The sequence below is a fragment of the Plodia interpunctella genome, chromosome 23 (genome assembly GCF_027563975.2).
Source record: "Plodia interpunctella isolate USDA-ARS_2022_Savannah chromosome 23, ilPloInte3.2, whole genome shotgun sequence".
Lineage (NCBI taxonomy): Eukaryota > Metazoa > Arthropoda > Insecta > Lepidoptera > Pyralidae > Plodia > Plodia interpunctella.
The window spans coordinates 2,626,338-2,651,390 of record NC_071316.1 but is presented as its reverse complement, the minus strand read 5'-3'; the positions used below and the strand labels follow the sequence as shown (position 1 = coordinate 2,651,390).

At 34.5% G+C, this 25,053-nt stretch overlaps 1 protein-coding gene across 4 annotated transcripts in view; it reads right to left on the bottom strand.

Moving 5' to 3' along the window:
• pan (pangolin) overlaps positions 1-24,632 on the bottom strand; it is a 125,079-nt gene extending 100,447 nt beyond the window's left edge. Inside the window, exons 1-2 of one of the 4 annotated variants that reach the window (XM_053762698.2) lie at positions 24,360-24,632; positions 10,448-10,767 (exon numbers count right to left, since the gene is read on the bottom strand). In XM_053762698.2, coding sequence (XP_053618673.1) covers positions 10,448-10,615 — 168 coding nt within the window. In that variant the 5' untranslated portion in view covers positions 10,616-10,767; positions 24,360-24,632. The remainder of the gene's footprint in view (positions 1-10,447; positions 10,768-24,359) is intronic. The other 3 variants (XM_053762697.2, XM_053762696.2, XM_053762695.2) reach the window with 3 other exon arrangements.
• Between the last annotated feature and the right edge of the window lie 421 nt (positions 24,633-25,053).

The window sequence follows — 25,053 nt, the reverse complement described above, 5'->3', positions numbered from 1 at the left end:
ATATTTAAAGAATTTTACTTGGACTCGCCACAGTACAAAATAAGTCGAAGGTAATCTCTGACTAACCGCTTCTTAAGAGGTCTAGGTGGAAGTCTGTGCTGGTAATCCTACCCTAATCCTAACTAATATAAATGCGAAAGTAGGTTTGTCACGATGTATCATCTACTCAAATGTTCTATTTTTAACAGACTTTATTAATTTAAGCCGTATATAAAATTTAAATAATGTAATGAAAAAGTAAAGGACTCTTAATCTCATTATTTAAATTTAGTTCAAAAAGCATATGTGACATGCATGTACCATACCAATACAAAAACCACCGTTATTAAAACACTGTTCCCTTTTTAAATCCCTGGGTATTAAATGTGTGATGTAATCTTCTGGTTTTTAATATATGATATGGTATAGCCTTGTCGAGATAAATGTAAGTATTTAGATAGCGCCTGATTACGTCACAGGTCTTTTGTTTGTATGCTTTTAGAATTAGTCGGGTTATAACAGGAAATCTCGTGATACGTTAACATTTACTGAGCTTTGAGCTGATATGATAACGGGACTTAGAGTTACATAATTGGTCTTAAATCCCGCTCCAATTTCGGGAACATTCTTTAGTCCTTTAGATTATATTCTTAACAGGTGGCTAATTGTGTTCAATCAAATCTATTTTAGATGCGCAAAATAAAGCTATATTTTGAAAAATAAAAAATAAATTTCGCATAAGTGATTAACATATATCTAATTTAGTAAAGGCAATAGTATGAAGTCACCAATAATATTTCCACTTGATACCCGAAAGGACATATACTTAATAAACATACTCATTATTAGTTAGAACTTACATATGTTTGATGAAATAACATAAAATTTACCAAAAGTTCTTCGTCTCGATATCCTCGGCCGTCAATTGCGCGTGCGCACCTATTTTCGGACGTTTAATTGCCTCAAGTCACCACACACCATCTTTTCTAAGGAAACGCCAGGGAAGTATTTTTAGAAGCCAATACGTACTAAGTTAGAGCTTATAAATAAATGTGCGGATAATTTAATAAGATTTTTTCTCTTCTAAGTATTTATTTCAAAAACGTTACGTTACGTTACGTTTAAAATATTCCACAGCATATCGTAAATTAGTAAAAAGACAGTGTAAAAATACGGAGGGATTGCATTGACGACCTTCTTTTTGAAATGGAATAAAAAGAAGACTATCAATAAGCGATAACTTTTTTATGGCACATTGTAGCTGGCCAGCAACAATAACTTTCCTTTTCTTTGTAGAATCAGTAATTCTAATTACAAACAAACCGCCCACATTCGAAAATAAAAAATCAACTAGGGTTGCTATTGGTAGAACGCCGTTGTTGGTGCATTTATTAAAGAATTTGTTTTTTTCTAGTGTGATCTCGCCTGCCAGTTGTCAGTTTCTTCATCATAAGGTAATAATTACAGCTACTACTAACTTTGGTCTTTCATTTTAGCACATACGATTATTATATCATTTCCTGTGCTTCTATATTTATAAATTATTGTATCAAAAGGTATATACGATCAATCAAAGCTTCGGATAGCGGAAATTTTCCGGATTTTGTTTTTTTTTATCGATACGATAAGGTAATCGCTGGATCAATATCCAGTACAGAGAGCCATACACAGCAGAATTCTATCTGATATAATAATATAATACTTTATAAATAGGTATTTTATTCTATAAGAATCATAATAAATAATAACTAGTTCCGGATTCGCCTGAGAAAAAAACGAATAAATTATATACATAAATTTCCTCAGGTATCGATCTCACTACCTTGGTGAAAACCGTAAAAAATGTGTCCAGTAGTTTTTGAGTTTATGGCGTCCATACAAAAAGACAGAAATGTCCGTACGAATGGCGTATGGCGAATTTTTTATTTGGCGCAGCCCTGTCGCCAACAGGAATCTAAGATAAGCCGTCAATTTATTTTTACAAATCGAATGTTTTCCGATTTATCGAGGACCCGATTAGAGTAAGCAATCGATAGTTTTATGTCTCAATTAGATTCTTTATTTACTAGTCTGGCATGTGGTTCCTGTAGTTTTTTTTTTTCTTTTTTATTGGTGTTTAGTATAATCAACAGGCCATGTTATGAGCTCAATGCTGCGTCTATTGCTGTTTTTACCGTATAGTTTTAAGATACTTAGTCGAATAAAATGTTTTTGTAACTTTCAGAATCTTACTGGCAAAGTTCGAAAATTAAATGTATCCGGTTATTTTTTTATAGCATAGTGGGTATATTTGAATATTGGAATATGAAACTAATATTGTAAATATTATTCTAACTATACTATAAATACTCATAATAGAAGTTACATGGAAACTCATAAAAACCTATTTTATGTTTCGAAAAATTGTGATTTTTCTTAATTTCCATTTCGTTTTCCACAATTTTAATAGCATTAAAGTTAGTGTTGTACCATGAAATGTTTACTCGTCTTTACAACACCAATGAGGACCGCATCACCCGATACGTTATTTTCGTTGCACCAGTTGGTCCATTGGACAATATAAACTCTTTTAATGTACAATAAAAACGGTTTTACACGCCTGAAGTTCTTTTTACGGTGGACTGGTAAATATAGCGACAATATGCCTATCTATCTCTTTCTGTATCTCTTTGATACAGATCGTTAAAATGGGATCGTGGAAACAAACGAAACACGCTTTTATTACATCTTGGACGTAGGAAATTTATCGGAGCTCATTTAAAACAATAAACGCTTGTTTGAACACATTCTGATAAAATATCAAATTGTTATCTTACAGATAAACTAAGTGCTAGATAAATCTGCCTGGTGTGATCGGCAAGTTTCTTCTTCCTATCCAACACTTGTGAAACACAAAAACGCTGTTTGATATTATGTTACATTTAGGCTTTCATTGCATTTATTTTATTAACGATTTTTTTTATTCGAATATTCATGGAATTATCATACCTGTTCTGGCTATCAACAAGCGATAAAATAGGCCCTAAGGATTAAATTCTATGGGATATCCCGGAATGCCAGGCATAATCATAATAACAAAGGAATATAAGAATTTTGTTATCTAAACGCTTTGTAAAATTACGAAAAAGTTAATAACAAACCATAAAAATATTTCTATTTATTCCAATTTAATTTAACGTTAATAAAATGTACGGAAAGGGCTTACATATAACTTGTTTTAAATAACTAAACAGCACTGTACCAAAAATAAAAAAATACAGTAACAAAAATAAGTAATACCAGTGTATAAAACATCGAATTCCAAAATAAAAATCGAAGCCTTTATGCCCAAATGCAACACATTTTTTAATAACGATACGGACAACGGCATAGCTAATTGAAATTCCATACATTCTCGTTAAACTTTTACCAGCTGTACAAACTCGCGCTGCGATGCTGCCTACCCTGTGGCACGCGCAGGCTGCGCGTACAAGATAACACTATCTCATATTGGATAGTAGATTATTGATTCGAAGATAAGGCACGCTTCAAGCGTACTGATTTTTATTCGGACTTTTCGTACGGTATCAAGTTTTACGAGGCTTTATAAAACGTATTGTTATGGATCAGTTCCCTTACACAACAATAAAATCTTTTATTTTAAATTAAGAAACAGATTTATTTATTTTTAAATCTGGCAATATAAGCAAATAACGAATTGCATAAAATAATAATATGCAAAGCAGTTGAAACTTTACGACGACTTTAAACTGTCATCTGTTTTGATGGTGATATTGAACCTTATTTTTAGAGTGGTAAAGAGCGAGCCGTACATAGAAGGCGTTGAATGGTCTTAGTTTCGACTATGTGAATGCTAACGGAAACAGCAGGGGTATACAACTAGTCGTAAACGACAACTAATGGCCGCACACATGCAAACGCACAAACTGCATCGGTAATGCATTTGCGAAGGTGAAGTTACACAGATACATTGATTGATCTGGGTTACTAGATGTGGCACATAGATATTTTCATATGCAGTGAGTATATCAATTTCATACGAAATTTAATGACAATTCTGAAGTAACATAAATCGATTATAAATGCAGCATAACGGACACACAATATACTTCTTCTTTGCGTGTCGACTGCATGTGACAGTCAATACTCAATAGAGCATTGTAAATTTGCTATCGGCAAAGAAAAAGCATTGGTTTTTAGAAATTACTACCTCTTGCCCGCGGCTTCGCCCGCGCGAATTTCCCACGGAAACAGTTAATGTTCCAGGATGATCTTCTTCTCCATACTTTAAACTACATGTATCTAAAATTTCAAGAAGATTGGTGGAGTAGAGGTCAAGCGTCAAGAGGCAAACAAACACACATTCGCATTTATAATATTAGTTAGGCTTCATTTCATTTAGAGCAAGTTACAGATAATGAGAGGCAATTTCTGCAAGTCGTTTCCAGTTACACTAAGCTCTTGAGATCTATGCAGGCCAATGCAACAGCCCACGTGTAAACCCAAACATTGCCTATCCGATCATAATTAGGAAGTATACATTGCACCCACACGCTGTCTATATGGACCGTGAAATTAATAACAGATACCTGATTGACTTGTAAATGAACTTTGTTTAATCAAACTTTGTAATCAATAATCTACATTCTGTCTTTATTTCAAGGTAGAATAAACATTTTACTAACACATATAAAACTTGAGTGTCAGTTTTTTTTTGTTCGTCCTATGGGAAAGTTGGACGAAACATACTATATTATTAGTATATCTAAATAGGTAGATGTATTATTATTATGTATTATAAATAAATTTAATGTTAATTTAATTTTTAATATTTTTATCACCAATTTTCCTATAGCCAGGCAAATGATGGTGCTTTCTTATAAAATTCTCTACCTAGTGTGGTTTAATCTGATAAAATATTATTATTTTTTACTAAGAAATAAAAGAAGTTGATAAAAATGTGATGGTGGCGCTAGTGTGCGAGCACAAAATGTAATCACATTGGTGATTGTAATCATTTGAATTACCAATGTGATTACATTTTACAGTTTGCCAATTCAGCAATCGGATTTATGTTGCAGAATTAAAATTAAATAACTAAGTTATTGTTCGGATACACTGATGTTAACCTAATTTCTATTTTTCCAATATATTTTTTACTAGCTACGTTATTCCAGGTTATATTCTACCCGTGTACCAAATATCATAACAATCCGTCCAGTATTTTTTGCGTGAAAGATCAACAAACATACATAAACTTTTGCATTTAAATTTTAAGAAGGATTATACTATAATAGGGCGACAAAAAACGAGCAAGCGGCTCTCCCGATGGTAAGTGGTCACCGCTGCCCAGAAGCAACTACAATACCAGAGAGAGAGAGAGAGATCATACGAGCGCTGCCGGCCTTTCAAGAAGTTGTAGACTCGTTTCTTGAATGATCCTGGATGTTGAAACAGAGGAAGTTTATAATATTTATAACTACACATTTGTACACATAAACCTTCCTTTTGAATCACTCTATATATTAAAACAAACCCCATAAAAATCCGTTACGTAGTTTTAAAGATCTGAGCATACACATACAGCGGGAAGCGACTTTGTTTTTCACTATGTAACGATAACAAAATAGAGTCAGAAGCTCTGTCTGCCCCGTAGGATAGATTCCATGAGAACCAGAGCAACGCATTAATAATACTAATGATCTAAATATACGAACAAGGCTGAATTGATATAAGGATTTGTGGAGTTAAGCTATTAAAGTCCGAGAATTATGATGTGATAAATTTTAATTTCGCTCCATGTGGCTCGAATGCAGCGTTGATTAAATTGAAGACTGGGATATAACTGGCCTGTCTACACGTGTGAAATGTACGGCTAGATAGACCAAGATACGCTGGTTTTAAAGAACTACAGTTCAGTGGTGCTGAAAGTAGGTACGTTCTAGGAAATTCTGTTTCTGAAATCTGTATTACGATTTCTAATAAACGAATCTAATTACCGAACAGCTGCGAAAATGTCATTCATTAGTAGGATTTGTGTTTTAATTAGAAACTGAAACTACGCGGTTGGTTAGTCCGAAGCCCATTTTTTGAGAATATAATTAAAAAAATGTTTTTAATATTTCGATACATTTCACGCAATCGTACATAACAAACATCTGATCATCAAAAATACAGCCATCTTTTTTTTTAATCTTTATAAAACGTAATTCGAAAATTAAAGTTAGAACATAAAAATAGTTTTTCTTGCGCACTGGCTGAACGTAAAGTACACCAGGGCGCGGTAAGTTGGCTATATTTAGAGAACAACACGGCCCTGTATGCGCGTCCGCTTCCGTCCGCCATGATGCCCATGATCCTCTCTCTGCTTCTTGGTAAGCGAATAAAAGTTTAAATCGTCAATAAAGGAAAAAGTAGTTAAACTGTTTTTTCTTATTGATGCGAGAAAATTAGACAAAACGAAAACAATTATATTTCATAATTATCAAATCAATAAAAATAGCAATTACTCCACATGTAAAATGTCAATATTAACAAGTACAATATAAATAGCTTCCTCTATTACGTCTAGTTATGGTATTGCTCAATCATTTGGAAAACCGATTGAATACACTCCACAGTCCTAATGGGGAAACCTTATGGCCTATCTGCGATATGTAGTCTGCAACTCGATATACAGGCTCCTGACCACAACGGAAATCGTTCAGCCATTGACTTTTTCTAGATTACAGTGAAAGGAATCCTGATACTCTGCATCCAATGTATAACCATCTGCGGCAAAATCACGAAAAGCAGTGAAAAATAAATCTACATTCGAAAAGTTTTCACGTCATAACAACGCCTTGCTGGCTGGAAACAAATGTATTCCTTTTTTGAATTTCGAGTAGGTATGTTAAATTTGAAAAACATGCACGACCGTACTCGAAATCTTTTCTTACAGCATAATAAAATCGATGTTGAACGAAAACATATTCAAAAACCGTGCAGGCGTAAAACTTTCAACACGAATCGTATCGAATTCACGATCGGAAATAATCATCTAAAAGAAATCGAAACGAAATTGTTCGTTCATTGTAATGGCATCACGTACGATAATCGATGCTATTATGACATACACTGGAGGATTGCGCCTAAGTATAATCCAATATTTATATGAACCGTGACTTTTACATTTAGGATGGCTTTAAAAATTACAAATCATTTCGCTGTCCCTTTCAGCGTTTATTGTATTTTACGGTTGAGTGATAAGGATGCGAATAAGTTGGGTTTCCGTAATGTTTGCGCTCCCTCGCCTATCGACAGGACAGGTAAATTTGTGGACAAAAGATGTGGGAGTTTGTTTATTATTGGAAATACCTGTGCTCAGGTAGCCAGCTTTGTATCTGCGCCCTAGCGAATAATACGGTTTTCGGAAATAATACAATGAACGAGTAATTTATGTCGAATGGAATACAATATTTTACATACACTTTTCGGAAACGAATTATATTTTTTTTGTCGCCGTTGGGGTCTTGTTTGGGTGTCGTTTCGCTTCGGTTTATGTGTTTGTTTCATGGACAATTTGTGATTGCTTAGACAAGTCTATCTTTGATTGTTATCTATTATTTGTGTGGTTAATTGAGTGGTTAGTTAACGATGGTAATCTACTTGGGCCTGTAATGAGGTCATTTACCGAACATCTCATGAATATTAATATCAACCGTACCGTGTAAAAATTTAGCGTTTTATGGCTTTTTTATTATCTCAGATTGGGCCTTATCAACCCTCGACACAGGGTCATTACGAAAAAGGTGTGCGCAAAGCATTAACATAAAGAATATAGATAAAATCTTTAATAAAGATACGAATTTACGAATATGCCGGTATAAAGAAATCAATAATGTCAAAATGTGGAAACTAAACGTTGCATGTTGCGTTTAGTTTAGTGTTGTAAACTATAATGACTTTTATTCCCTACCCAACAGGGTCTGCATTCCAGTGTATGATTCTTTTATATAAAAAGGTACCAGATTCAATAAAATTGTGATCCTATTCAGCTATGATTGTAACACAAATACCCAGAAAGATTTCAATGCCCTCTACCTGATTTTGACACCTGCTGTTAATATGGTCGAACACCCTAAACTATAAATTGTAGCGCCCCATGAAACTATTTGTTAGCAGCCCTTACACTTGTCTATGGTGAGGTTACTATTAAGAGGAAGTCACAAAATAACTGAAAAAAAAAAACGACCACCTACTCTTAAAATCGTCAGTATTTAATGTCACCCATTAAAATGCTAATTTACTGAATTTGACACCGTTTCTAGAAATTTTGTTTTCTTGCCATAATTTATATTAGCTGTCAGAATACCTTATTTCCTTTTTGTTTATAAGATTCAATATTGTATTATTTCTCACATACTAAAATTAAAATATAGTATGTCGGTTGAAATCGGCCATCGGTCGGAATTCTCGTGTCATTCTGACAAACTATTAAGTCTAAGACTTAAGTAGATGTAGTAGATATGTTGTTTCAAAATTAGTAAAAAGTTAATGCAAAATTAAAATAAAATATGTTGTGTGTTTAATAAATACAAAAGGTTTAGTGTGTAGATTAGATGTAATATTTCCAACAGTAAAGAGTAAAAATTAAGATGTTTATTCCAAAGCACAGTTTTCTAAAGTAGGTGTAATGAAGTTTCGCTATACATTTTCACGTCTCGATTTTTATTCACTTAAGGAATTGATAATGCATCTGTTTATTTGCATCTTATTGCATCCAATTTATCTATGTCTGGACACTAAGCTGATAGCGAATCTGGCAGTTCATCGTACTAAAGTTTGTGAGGATGTAAGTGTGTATGTTTGTTCTCTTTCATGTTAAATCTACTTGACTGATTGTTATGAAATTTGGTACACGGGTAGAATATAACCTGGAATAACACATAGGGTACTTTTTCTCCCGAATTTTCCACGGGAGCGAAGCCCCAGGGAGCAGCTAGTATACAAATAAAAACATCCTAATAAGACGCTGTCTCGTCAAAAACTTGTTTGCAATCAGCAGCTGCGGCTTCTGTTGTTCCTACAACGATAACATTGTGTAAATTATAATAACTATTGTATGCTAAATCATGTCTAATTCGTTGGATTATGTCATGACGCAATAGTTCTGAGAATTAGCCACGATGTCGTTTGGCTAACTTGTGTTTAATTTTAATTGACATGTTGGTATCAAATGTCTAAGGTATGGTGTATACAAAAACCAAACAAATAAAATAACTACACGCATTAGGCTAATAAGGGTCAACTTACGAAGATAATACTATTTAACAATAAGTGACTTCCACGCAAGACATAATGTTCGCAAAACACGTCTTTTCATAATTCGATCGATTCTGTATTACCTAGTTTTACTATCTGCTGAGAAAAGCAAGGTCGAATTACTATTTTTGCTTGTAGATCGAATCTTGAGCGTGCAGTGGGTACTAAACATAAATGATATAGTAAGTTAGTGATGCCAAAGTGAATTAATGTTGACATTTTACGAAAATAACGTTATGCATCAAATGATTTAGGTATAGTTAGTAATCCGTCCCGACTTCGCTCGGTTAAAAACATAATAAATTTTACACCTAAACCTTCCTCAAGAACCACTATTAGTGAAAACTTCATGGGAATCCATGCAATAATTTTTGAGTATATCGCAACAGACAGACGCGGCGATTTGTAATAGGTATGTCATTTAAAAAGTAAGGTCTTGGTAGAACATATACTATTTATAACCTAGAATTATGATGTAGTATATCATTACATTGAACAGCTATCATTCTGCACACTAAGCGATTTGTATGTAAAGAGATACATACAAATCGCGGTGTAATATATTACATGACACACGGTATATATTAACTGTTGAGTTTTGATGACTAATAGAAAATATTGCTAAAACTCTATTCCGTTGTATCAGTTGCCAACACACCTAATTATTTTTCATGTGAAACGTTTGTGTGATATGTGATGATTGATTTATTGTAGACGCAATAGCCTTTATGTTTGGCGCCATCATTCACATTTATACGCATTTTTCTACATTCTAAATTAAGATTGAACTCTGCAAAAAAACGAACATAAGTACATACCTGAATTAGAATAACATGCATTATGGTACGAATTTGTGAATGCCTTCTTTAAAGCTTCATTTTTCTGTAAGCGCTTTTTATCAGCTTTATGTCAGATTGCCACGTATAAATATTCAGTATTGTTAGTTCCATCATGGAACTGCTGATGGCACATTAGTACCATTGTCATTAGACAATGAACATTCGTAAGTTACTTGTATTTTAACATCAATTAATATGTGCTCATGTTTTGGGCAAATAAATTTTTTCTTTCTTTTGGCATCTCCCGTTTTAGGGAGACATCATCAACGCATACAGGGTTGAAATACTCTCTAAATATTCAGAAGAAATAATTTTAAACCTCTTACCTCACTCTCAGTCCAATCGATAAGACTAGACTTCTCCTCAAGGAGATTCTCCGAGCTTCTCTTCTCGTCCTCTCCGTCTCCCTCGTCCTTGAAGACCTTGACCTCATCCGTGGAGCCGAGGTCATCGCCCCCCGAGCTAGCTGCCGAACTCGAGTGTGCATGAGGCATCTTCAGCTACCCACTCCCATTATCCCTAACAACACTATCTGTCATCCATAACATTGAGTCAACGTCTATTAAACTAAAATGAGATCACAGCTAACTTTTGTCAGGTTGAACTTAAACTACTGAGGTGTTTTTGATTTTGTGCCGGGCACGATCTGAAAAGAAAGAGAAAGAAGCTTTGATGAGTAAATTGATAAACACTGCTTTTAAACACGGCTGTCGGTTAATTCAGTAAATAAAACCTAGATCATCCGTTTGGGAATACGAAGCCACATATTCGCGTCTTTATAGTTATGGACGCGTTTCGTTCGTGCTCATTATTATTAAAGAATATATAATGCTTTTGTCCGCGGCTTCGTCCGCGGGAAGATTGGTTGAGCAGACAAACCGCGAAGAGGTAACAAACACACTTTCGCGTTTTTATAATTACTTAATATTATTAAAAAGCATTTGATGACTAGAGGCAAATCGGTTGGGTTAACTTTGTAGTTTTGTACAAGTGTAGCGTAGTCTTGCCCCTCCATGTTTTAGGTCAAGCGTCGCGAAGTTCATGTCAACAGCCTCTTTGGCGAGCGTCCAACAACACTTCTCTAAGAATTGTTTCTAACTGATTTCGCTTCGGTACACCGATTGAGTGTGATGTTAATTGTTTTAATGTACGTTTGAAAGTCATTTTCGTTAGTTGGGTTATTTTAAGCATCACTATCAACATTATAAAACATAGACGACCTCCGCGTCGGTCTGTTTCTAAGCTTTTTTCTTCAAATCACGGAACTAATTTTGATACAGGTTTCACTATTATTTAAGCAATTTTCCCGAAGTTTATACATGTACAGTCCACCACAGACAAATCTGAACCTCTCCCTCCCCGCGATTTGAACACCATCTTAGGGGGTCAGATTTCTCTGTGGCAGACTGTACATAAATGACCCTGGGTCGCTAGTAAATATCAGTACCTATGGAAATTATTTTTTATTGATTTAAAACAGTATATTCCAGCTATTTCTAGCCAGTACATTGTTTCGTTATAGATTGCAGGATGCATACGAAGGCTTGGTAAAATGTATTCAGGCGGGGTGTGATCCGAGCTGTATGAATAATGCGTAGAGAGTTATGCATGTCAATGATGGCCACAGACTTAGACAGCGAGTAGAAGTGACTTTTTAATTAAACACCGGAAATTTCGGGAATTAGGCACTCGTGGCGGATTAAGATCGGAATCCCAATTAAATGTTTTAAATCGGAAATTTAATTTGTTTGTTGTTTCTTCACGTTTTATTTACTCAACCAATCTTGAAATTTCTCACATATATACAACTAAGAGTACAGAAAAGGACAAAGACTTTTAATTTCGGGAAAAAGTACTGTTCCCGTGGGAGAATCACGCGAACGAAGTCGCGGGGAAAAGCAAGTTTTCGACAATAAGATTGTAATTTTCGTATGGCATTGTGGCTACGATTCCATACAAATAACGCATACGCGTAACCTCAAACATCGGTCTTTATTGTCAAATTTCGATCTATCTACGCTATATAAAATCATAGATCAGAAATGTAAACTAGACCAGACTCAAATGAATATTTCTAATTATAACGTCATCAATACATATAAAGCAATCGAATAGAGATGTTCGGGCCAGGAAATGGTACCGTCTCCTACGATGATAAGATATCTTCAACTGTTACCAACTAAAGAGAAAGCCGTTTAAATTTAGTTAAATATTTATTTATTCAACAGTTTACCTGTGTAAACAGAGCAATAAGCAACAGATATATAGATGTAGTGTAATGAAAGTTCAAACGCAAAAATAATATTTTCAATTTCAACTAAAATACTTTCATTAGATACTTTTTGAGCTCTTTCCCGGTTTCTTCCATAACCATATAGCGTCGGAGCCCATGGCCACCTTCGCATGGTCTTGGATTAGAGATTATACAAAAATAAAGTCCAACAGTGTAGGTATTTCCTATTTGTTGGTACAAATAGGAAATAGTACATCTCCTTTTTGTTGATCTGTGATTGACCTTAACATAGAAAATAACGTATTTCCAATAAAATTACATTTAACACTAAACGTGGTATTTATATTACATTTATCGGATGATTAAACTATTGCAGTTAGTTAAATTAGTTGTAACTATATCACATCAATAAAATCGAATTATCGTATTTCAAGGCCATTGCCTACTTAACGACAATTTTATGGCACCTTTCCTAATTGAATTTCCATCAAGTAATTTTAAATGATATAATCGAATCACACGGTGCTTTGATCTGTCTATTTGATACTAAGACTACGAGGTGATAATCGCGGGAGATCGACTATTCGCCTTGCATCCATTACGTTGCGGAACTTTAACTGCGTTTTATGACGTTTGTAGTGTGCATTTCTGATGCGCTAAGAGACAGACCCCATTGCTGCATAGCGTCGTACCACTCCGTTGTTTTCCATAAGTTTTTGACATTGACACCCGTCGACGTACATTAACACAACGGAGGAAGACTGAGCAATGGGGCCGAGCTGTAAATAGTTTTTTAAAGGATTTGGTTAGAGTTGAAATATGTCCAGTATTTGACCACCGCGTCACGACATATATACATACATATGACATGTCGATATTTCGGCAATGGTTGGGTTATAAAAAAGCTCAGTAGCAAACGTTGACCACAGACAACCCAGATGTAACAAATAAAATAAATAAACATATTCGAACAAACTAACCTAACAAAATCCATAAATAAAAAATCATTCGCAAAAACTACAGAATAACTAAAAGTGGTAACTCAGAGTTGAAGGCAAATTGGCAACCCTATGACATTTCGTTTAGAAATGTCGAATAAATGAATTCTTTTAAAATTTTCGGATATCACTGTCCAGTACTTATTAACACCTTGAAATGGACAGTATATTTTTAAATTATCACCTTTTGATTCAGAGCAAACGCAAAATTTTAGAGGCTTCCTCGGACACTAGAGGGCAATAAGATTTTTTTTGTTCCATAATTGGCATAATTATTTACAATATATCGTTAATTTAATCATAAACGTGGAATAGTCTTGATGGATATTATTGGTCTTCCTTCATGTGAAAAAATATTGATATTTCGATCAAAATTTAGTGCAATGCTAGATTTGTTATGTAAATGTCACACATGCTTTTTACCTTATTTTTGAAAATAATAATGAGATGAAAAAAATCTGGAATCGAGCGGGAATTGAACCCGCGCCCCTGTCTATCCGGGACAGTGCTCTTACATGTTACCTATTTTAAATGCCGAAATTACACAGGCAGCTGAATAATATCCGGATCCAGCAGATGATACACATTTCTAGATTATTTTTCCCTGAAAGAGCTAGTTGTTTGAGACGTGTGGTTCCCGTCCTAGAATAGGACTACTCTATATCCACCCGTGGACGTCATACGAGACGACTGATAGCACATAGCAGCAGATAAGCAACAATACCATTTCCAAAGAGGGTTGACGACAGGCTGCCAGTTTTAAAATCGGTCTACAAAGTTTTAATATTTATTTGTTTCGTTGACTCCGGGCTTCGCAGCGTGCAGCTCCGAATGCAACCACGCGAGGATATGGGCGCCTGAACAACGGGAAGATTTTACGGTTGTATAGAAATCTAGGCGTTGTAGGCGCCAGTGTTAAACACAACGATTTTAGCACTATTCGTACTCCAGCCAGCGCCTAACCCAGTCATAATCTACTCTACTGTTTTTTCAATTAAAGCCCTTATTGCATCTACATAAGGTCTACTTTTAAAAAGCTATAGCTACGATTTAACGTTAGCAGATCGACACCCAGGTATCAGGGGACTCGTAAAAAACGCAGTAAACAACAACCCAGCTTTTCCATTACCAGCCTTCGTAAGATATTGCTATTTAAAGTTTAACAGCCTGTTTACAGCTTTAAATTATACAGATAATAACTGAAAGCCAGCTCGATAAATACATGGCAATTTACACACACCTTGGTATTGTTTTGGATTCGGATGGAGGGTTGACATTGGAAGACGTCACCGAAAAAAGACATACATCACTGAGAATAAAAAGTACGGCCGAGCCTCAATTAACATTAAGGGTATCCGCCCGGTTTTTTGGGAATTAGCTGGGAAAATTCGCATCCGAGATATTTACAATTGAGAAATATCAACTTTTGATGACAAATTGACAGTTATGGCAAATCGACAATAACCCGCCCCAGTTGATATCTATTTCCCTTGATCGACTTTACAATTAGTCTCACTGGGATTGTGCTTCGCATCACAGCTGTCATATTCAGTTTTTCATTTAGTTGTTTTCAAACGAGCAGGGAAGAATCATATTGTATTAAAATATTGTTCCATTATTCCAAGAATACAATTTCCTTACAGTCATTTAGACGTCATAGTAAATAGAAATAGCTGACCTATGTAATAAAAACTAAATATTTAGTTTATTTAATACAATCCATACTAATATTATTAATGCGAAAATCTGTCTGTCTATCACGTTTTTACGATGAAATTTAGTATGTATTTAGTTAAAGACCCTCGTTATTTTTTTCTAATTAACCCCCATAAGACCATATAGCTATTATAGTGTCAAGGAATATTTGAGAAAATGACTTGATATTTTGTAATTTATAAGTTAATAATAAATAAATTTAATTTCAATTTAATTTTTAATAATTATGACATTGTTTGTTGCACGTCAGAAATGACTAAATGTGTGAAACACTGCTGATTTAAAATCATTATTAAATTTATAAAATGTTATATCTTCTTGACAAATTTATAAACGACTAGATGTTGCCCGGGGCTTCGCTCTCGTTGGAATTTTGAGATATATATAATGTAGCCTATAGCAATCTTGGATATTGTACCTATATAATGGTGAAAGAATTTTTAAAATCTGTTCGGTAGTTTCAGAGATTACCCGTCTCAAACATACTAACTCACAAACGCTTTCCTCTTTATAATAATACGAGTAGTATAGACGAAGCGTAAAATACGAAAGCTAAATAAAAGCTTCTTATGTAAATAGCTATTTAAACAAGCATTTTCCCCAAATTTTAAAGATCTTATCACAGGTCAAGCACTGAAAATAATGAAGCTATAAAAATTCTAAGCACTTGGTATCTCTAATGTCTAGTAGCGAACAGCCTGTATTACAAATTGTAATTTCTTTCACGTGGGTTGGTTTATTTCATTTTTAGATGAATGTACAAATTAATCCGTACTAATATCATAAATGCGAAAGTCTTTCTGTCTATCAGCTATGTTCCGCTTTCAATTTTGAACACAATAACAATAAGGCCCCGAAGGTCTCTCTCACGTCCGTTGCTTTAACGACCATGACGCTCTGAAGCCCGAGGTTCGCATAAAATGAACCTTTACATTGAAGATTTGGTCGTGATTTTACGATTAACCGCTTGTTTGACGTTAACCCTCTTTGGGAATGCTGTTTTTGCCTATCAGCCGTCAAGACATTTTATCCCTTAATCGCCTCGTACATCGTACGGGCTATGAAATGGTCCGATTCTTAGGCGGTGCATTCAAACAAATTTGCCTCAAAAATGCCCCAAAATCGAAATCAGGACCATCAAGCAGCGCGGACACCACCACTACACCAAATACATCAAAAACAATAACTTAAATTATAAATGACAGCAATCAGACAACTAACTTTCATGCTACGCTGCCTGTAACGTGACACTTGGTACACTACTTGTGTACAGCCAACCGCACATACCACCTACCCAAAACCGTTGCAAATTGGCCCGTATTACCGCCGCATAGAGACCATCAGTGCAATTCGACATGCGCTTTATACCCCCTGTTTAGGTCAGATTCGTTACTGAGAAAATGAGACCCTGACGGGTCAAGTTTAATGAAAGTCAGGTGTGCTCAGGGTCGTGGTAGTTATTATTTTATTGAACCCAAAATTTGCAATTTGCGACACTCTGTTAAGAGTTTTAAACAGTTTAATATAAGTGGGAAACACGTCTTATTGCAAAATCTCCTTTTCAAATCCACCTAAACTTGTATAGGAGAACCGTAAGTCCATTGCGCATGCGTACTACATAAGGTACGGCATTAACATCTAAACGGCCACGGGGTGGGTCCCCGGTTCGATTTGCGTAGATCTTTGCTGTAGGTATCAGATTTGAGTATTCGGTGCACGGTGTCATTCCATTTGCGAACGGTAAAAAATATTATAAGTAGGTATTTGTTAAGAATTTATTAGCACAATTACTGAAAGTATTGTCTAATCTGTGGCGCAATTTATGGAGAAAAAAAAAACTTAAAAAATCATTTTGCGTACTTTGGACCATTCGGTTTGTCTAAACGGTTTGAATATGGAACATTTCTCATCCTTTAATTTACATGCAACTTTCAAACAAAGAACACGTGTTGTAGTAATAACAAACGTTAGTGGAGACTACTAACTTAAAAAAAAAACTGGACAGATAGTGTCGCAGCATTGTCGCAGTTACAAAGTTATGTCAAATCTACGTCAAAATTAATAAAATGTCAATGATATCTACCTACTCGTCTAATCTTACTTACCTACTCGATTCACATAGAAAGTAATGTGACACGAAATTCGATGCCATCTACCGAGTTCTTACGAAATTAGGGATACAATAACGTATATTTACAACAAAACTGAATCTTTAAAACAATGGATCAAAGTACATTATCGTGAAGCAAATACATGGAATGCCACCAATTTGAAATGCGACACTAAATGCACGCCTGTGTAAACGGTTCCTTATTAACAAAAGCAACACGTGTTTTCTGTCCATGGGTCGGGCATCCCAATGTTTTGGCCTTGCTTCATAGATATTATGATCAAAATTCAATACTGAATCTACTGGCTAGAAAGGATTTCCCTTCGATGATCCAAACATAGAAATAGTTACGGACTTTTTTTTAGTCGAGCTAGGTATGAGCTAAAGATCTAAGTTATCATAATTTTAATAAAAATTGTCTTTCTATTGTCATTTTTTATTCGACATGTCGACAAAAGTCTTGTCCTTTCGTCGAACATGCTAATAAAAAAATCTGAAATGAAAACTATTCATAAAAGGTAATAAATTTTAATGGCGTCCAGAGAAACAATGGTACCATTTTTTTTTCTTCCTTGCGGTCCGTTAACTCATAGCTGGTCAGGTATCAAGGGGCCTTTTGTAAATATTTTGAAAAACTTATAGAAAGTTTTTTTTTTTTTTTGCTTACCTTGCCTACGTGAATCAGCTAATGTTATAGCTATTTATAGGCTGATAAAGAATAATTTCATTAATTGATTTTACTTTTCGATTGAGCGTACATATTTTTTACATTTTTCCCGACCTTGTCATCTATATTTTATCTTGTTTTTTTTTTTGAAATGTCGTTGCTACTTACTGGACGCTTATGTTTTGCACCCACAGATGGGTTTATGCCCGACTGTTTGGGATGAAACTGGGCTAACACTGGGTGTACACCCATCTCTGTCTGCACCACGTAGAGTGGTCGAGTGAACTCTGGGTGCAATGTCGTCGGCCCAAGCGCACGATCAACCGCTAATTATAAATTACTGGCCCGCCATATGGGCCATCAAGAGCTGAATGGTGAATGGCATTTAAAACATGGCTACTGTACAGTCAACAGCACATCAACCTATCCAAATTCATTGCAAACTCGCCGCTATTACCGCGCCACAGAAGTTCATGCAGGGTGTGCTGTTGACTGTACATCCAGTCCTTTTTTTATTCAATAAAGCCGATTATTATTTTCTATATGTATTGTTCTAATGGTTCACATTGTTATTGGCGCATCAAAAAATAAAACCGCAAATAATATGTACATATGTGTATTATGTGTTTCTTTTTTTATGCGCCAATATGTGATCATTTAAAATAATATATGGTAATAATAATATGTAATAAAATTTTGTGTTATTTTTTGTATAAGAATTTATTATCGTGACTCGTGACCCTATCACCACACCACTCGTTATAAGCACCATTGAGGCTTTTGTATGACATGTTTATATTTTTGTATGAATGTGTATTTTTTCTTCTATTTGTGTTATTTTATTTAAACTTATTTTTTAAAAAATGTAATTATTTTTGTATACCAACTGTAGCCAATGAACAATAATTAATTCATTTATTGTTCATTGGCTATTTGAGTTTGTAAAAAATTAAAACAGAAAGGTATTTTAATAATCAAACACGGTGTCACTTGGATAAGTTTTATTAATAACGCGATTTTCTATTTTTTTGTTCTGATTAAAGTACATATTTAAATTAGTTTCAGAAATTGTGACGTTTAATAACAAGCTTCCTTCTCCACCCATATTTCAAATGTTAATAAACACAAAGAATATACATTTAGATGTGCCATTGCCTAAATATTATCATTGCAAAAGTCTGTCTGTCACACTTTCATGGCTAAGCAGCTGTATTTATTTGAAATTTCATCAATGTTGGCAACATTGATGAAATTTCAAATAAATACAGTTAATGATACGAGGTCAAACATAGGCTATCATCGCAGACGGAGCTGCGAGCAACAGCTAGTATACCAGATGTCAAAAACAATGATAGTAAACGACGCGCCGATATACATATTTCCAAGTCGACTGTAAAACTTTTTATTTTATTTTAAGAAGACAAGTCGACCATTACCGCTAATACTTCGATTATGACGATAATAATCATTATTGTAAGCTGCCCGAATAAAAACCATGAATTTTTATCAAGACCACTTTTTATTTCGACTGGCGACTATCAATTAACGCTCATTATAAGTCATCGCTAAAGATAACACGTTTAAATTTTTTTTTAAAGATATCTTGTAATGGTGACAGCTGTCAAAATTTATCTCAATGCGACTTGTAAGAGAAATACGGTTGGATTTCCACGTAATTTGTCTGTAAAATTGGTACATACCTATATTTTTGAGTGTTAAAACTAAGCATGTTGACAGTTGGAACAAGAATTTTTCATCGCCAATACATAAAACGCATGCGTAGTACGCATAAAAAATACGTAAAAAGGTCAAATTTCGAACGTTTACGTCTCTCTACGAAATCATTACTCATTAGAAGACAATGAAGATAGTCAGAAGGACAAGCAACGCCCTTGCAGAAAAATAAAAAAAAGTTGGCAACCAATGAACGAAGGAAAGACTTTCGAAATTTGAATCGATTCTCAATCTTAATGTTAAGATTTAAGAGTTGCGTTTAGTTTTGATGGGTGTGAATTTGTTTTTCTAAACTTTTTTTTTTATGCAGCGTGGAATGGTCCATGTCTTTTCTAGGAAATCCTCATTACTGCGGGCGGCCAAACCAAATTTATTATGTTACGGTCGGAATAACTTGTTTTATTTGTGGATAGCATTAATTATGCAGTTTGGAAATGCTATATTTAACACCCTTATAATGATGCGCAAACTTGCTAACATCAAATTTATTTGATCTTATTTTGTAAATATTTGTTTAAAATATTAAATAATTTTAACACGCTAGCAAATGTAAATGACTAGGAATGGTTAGCATTAAAATTTTAAATGAACAAATGTTCCTAGGCCTTTTAAATGAATAAATCTTCTAGGCTTAGGTAAATCTAAAGTCAAGATTTAAAATCTCCACCTAGATTACGATATCAATAGCATAGATGATGTTTTGTTACTATTTGAAGGCCCTTATATTATTAGAAAGAAACACCAGTAAAAAAATCACTGTGACAATGACGATCCTTCCAAAGATATGACAAAAATAAAATCACACATTTGTACACTCGTCCAAACACTTTATAGATACTAAATGACATTAAAACTTAGACATAGACTAGACGTTGTCAGCCTAAATGAACATGACGTCACGATATAGTAATATAATATCTTAGCGACGCGATGTTTGTTCGACAGCTAACATAATTGTGTTTATGATGATGACTTCAGAATTGTTTTTTTTTATGATGGTTGAATTTAGTTTTATAACTTTATTATTTTTTTAATTGTTTATTACAGTACATTTTATTATATACAACATTGTTACAGTATATGAATTAACACAATGATCTTAGATGATATATGTATTTTATCTAGAGTATACATATTTTTAGTTTTCTGACCTTGTCATCTTATTATTCTATACATTGCCAATATTTGATATCGTATGAATCTCACATTCGCGTTTGTGACATAGCCTACAACTAAGGATGTATCAAAACGTGTTCGTTATGGTAATCAATATCAAGATTACCACAAAAACTCTCATGCGATTACGAATTGAATTATATTCGATTTTCGAATTTTAACCTTCACAATTCGAATGACAGACAATTCAAATTCCAACGAATATGCTAGTGTTCCAAGTTTGAAATGAGAAGTGTTTCCTCGAGTCGAGTTATAGCTTGAGTCGTAAACTTCAATATTGCATTCAGTTTGACCGTACGTTTAGTGTCATTGTAAAATACCATTTATTTTAGTTGCGAATTCAAAATAGTATAATGTTGTGCGAGCATTGGCTTTCTCAGTATTGTGAAGTTAATGCGTGCGTGGTCATGAATGCTGCTTATGATTTAAAGTTAGAAACATTAATAAAGTGTAACCCTTTTTAATGTGGGATAAGTGATATTAGTTGCATGGCGTATTTTGAAAATGCATTCTGTATGCAGTGCATGTGCAGCGAACAACACGAGCGCATTAACATTCTCTGGTCCCGCTCAAGTTCTCATAGCGAGCCGCACGGCTTGTAGCTGTGTCCATGAACGCGCCTTTATAATATCATACATTTATTTTATAATTTTCAATATGACGTTGCAATAAAAACATTATGTAAGTACCAACCTATTTTATTTTCACGTCATGAAGTAAATAATATTAAAACGTGATGTAATGAAATTAAATATAATTAACAATTAATTTATTTACATGTGAATAAATTCCGGAACCGTTAAATGACCAAGAGGAATTCAATTAATAAATACCAGTAATAAAATATTTGACTTGGTTAAAAATAAACGATTGTTCTTTTCTGAGAACATCATAAGTTTATTACTCAAGCAGCGTGAAAAGGAACAACTTTGAAAAGGTTTACACTTTGCAGCTTTCTCAAACACAATCAGGCATTGTAAGCTGAAAAAAAAATGGCGTTTAATTAGGCAGAAATAACAGATTTATTGTGGGAAGCGAGACTGTTTGTTAGAAAGTTCCATGAAAACAAAAACAGTTTGGGCGGTTAAAAATAAAAAAAACGCTTTTGCGCTTGCAAATCGCAGAATAGTCTGTAAAACCGTACAGAAACTCGGTTTTCGAACTGGCCACTCGTGACCCCAGTTGTCGCGTTTTACTGCGCGTCGTTAAAAAAGAAAAAATAAACTAAATATATTTTTTCTTTAAAAAGAATAAAAAGGGTTATAAATAATTCCTTTTTTTTGTTTGCGACGGTCACCATATTGAGAAATGGTTGTGGGATTGTGGCGCAAGAGATTGCGTTCGAACGAGAAAAGGAATTCGTCCTTTATTTTTGGCGCGCTTCGGACAAAAAGTATGTTTTTAATAAGTACCTAAACAGATTTAAATTATTTAAGTTTTGACTGAACAAATGATTCATTTCAATGATTTAAAAACAATATTCGATAACGAGATATTAAAACAGACGTAAAGGTTTCTTGTTAATTAAAAATTAAATGGTCGTTTCAATAATATCCTTCGAAAAACTATGGTATGCACCGATGTCATCCTATACTTCCTTATGCATAACACGGACTTGGAAAGGACTTCATAATTTCATTATGGACATCTCAACTTTTTCAAAAGCAGGTGCGTTGTGCACATTTGAAACGTTATAGTTATTTATTAGGGTTCCGCCGGATCGTAAAAAACCAAATGGCATTACAACCAACTATGCCGTTGTCATTTCGATCTTCAAGTAATGAACATATCAATTATTTCGCTAAACATAGGTGTAATTAAAATTTCTATGAATGAATTATTGCATTCGCCACATTTCATCTGTTCGTGTTTAGTAAGTCGGGACAAAGCGTATATTTTACATGTGCGTGATGATAACTCTTGTCCGTTTTAGTAATCATATACAAAACGGAGATGATAGATAAATGACCTGGTGTAATTTTATTCTCAAAAGAAATAATATATATAGGTATGCAAAAAAGGAATCTAATGTGGTTAATTAATATAATAATAAATATAGCCAGTATAACGAAACTTTACTAACGATACCTCACTTCACACATTAGTAGACACAGTAAAATACCTTTTTTGAACCGTAGTCCCAATAGCGCAAGTTCTGTATCAGAAATCTCCCAAAATCGTTGATCGGGACAGTAATATTTTGAGACAAGGCGGTCACTATTGGGCGATTGGGACCGCGGTCCAAATATTTCGTGGTCCCGTTCGCTTCAGGACCTATTCGTGTTATGTTTACACTATATTTCTTTTATCTATGCCTAAAATAAACTAAGTACAAATATAAAAGCAAGTATAAAATGCGCGCCTAAAAAGTTCCGCGGCAATAGGTACATGTGGAACTATCAATAAGAGTTCGGCTACGTTGTTGATATTGTCTTTGGCAGTGACTAATACAAAATCACGTCTAGTAGTTTAGGTAGGTACGTACCTAACCTAACTACTAGACTTGATCTTGTCCTATCCTGAATTGTGTGTAGGTAATGTAACTAGCACGATTTATATCTACTACCTACCTAGTCATAATTTTATATCTACAAGACTAAGGTTGGTACGAAAGGTACCAACCTAAACCAAATTGATTATAGGTACTATTAGTAGGAAAGGCAGGTATACTACAAGAGCAAGAACAGGCTTCTAATTGAAACAAGTGAACTTCAAAATAACTAAAAAAAAAACTTAGAATGCAGGTTTTTTTTTTCTTTATAAAAAGAAAATCGATTTATGATTAAGTTTAACTAGTTTGTATATTATAATACAGATAAACCTCTGTTTAAGCTCGGTTATTGCCCACGGAATCGATTTTAATTAGGGCGGTAAAATACTTACATTTAATAGTTTTTAGGTATATACCTAAAAACTAGGTATTATAGGTAACCTAACCTAACATAGAAATTTGTGACATAGAAATTTAGAATGAGTGCCTGTTTTTTATCGAATTAGGCTCAGCGTAATGTTGGCTAAACACAGAAAAGCCTTGTTCATGAATAAAATATGAAATGAACTAAAAGTCATTATAACTCAACATTTTGAACATAGCAAGTCGCTGTTACCATGTAACACTCGTAGAAAACTAAACATGTTATTTATGTTTTATTTTTGTTCTCGAACAATATGTAAATAACTGCGTAAGTAGGTAACCATTGAATCTAGTAGATAGGTATTTATTTAACTAGTTGATTGGCAGGTAATTTTAGTCCTAGAAATCTATCACAACGTTAGATTACATCTACATTATAAGCAAGTTGTTATATTTTGTCTTTTAAAAAGATATATAGCCTACGTTCTTTAAGCCGTACTGTCCATAGCTCACAATCACTAGCATTTAATTACGTTATAAATTCCACGACACTTCCCGAACGACTGATAACAAGCGACGGCGGCGCCGGTTCTACATAAACGGATGTGGTGATTGGTGACCAATGAGCGTTCACAGGTTAATATTAACACTTCACAACTCTAGATAAGACTAGAAATCCTTTAAAAACAAAGATCACAGCAGCTGAGACCAGCGATTCGGTGATGGCTCATAATACTCAATTAAACATACCTAAACAAAGCAAGCATCGCGCTGTCCACGCGATTCCCAACGACGTAAACCACCGTTTATCACAACACCATTCTTATCACAACTCACTTTGCACTCGCGATGCACACACTCATTATTTTCGCCGGCGAGTTTTCGAAAATTTTGATGTTGACAGCCGGCCGAACGCGACGGTTCCACAGCCTGCACTGCACACAATGGCGCGAGCGAGTCACGCACACTAGTTGTTTCACTCACACTCGCGCGCGCCGCGTGCACCGACGATGGGTATAAAAAACTGGCGATCGGTATGCAGACGTTCGCTTTGGAGCAGGTCCTCGGCTTGGCGCTGTTTTCGTCTGCGGTTGGGGATGCCAGCTACCGACGTCAACTCCTCCCACCCTTCTTGGAAGATTGTTCTCAATCACCTATAAATAATTACCTATACACTGTTTTGCTACAATACGATGATTTAAATTGAAACAGTAGCTAAAGAATAAAAAAAAAATGGTTGACTATGGTGTTTAGCGTTTTATTTACATGCTTAATATAGCTGTAAGACTGTGTGTACTTGTAGCAATCTAATTATATAACATGACATGTTTATTTCCCCATTGGTCGAAGCAAAAATAGATAACTGCCATGCCAAGCCGTGTGCCATTTTCCTGAATATTATTTTTGTCGGCTTACGCAGTATAAAAAAATAAAAACAAAAATG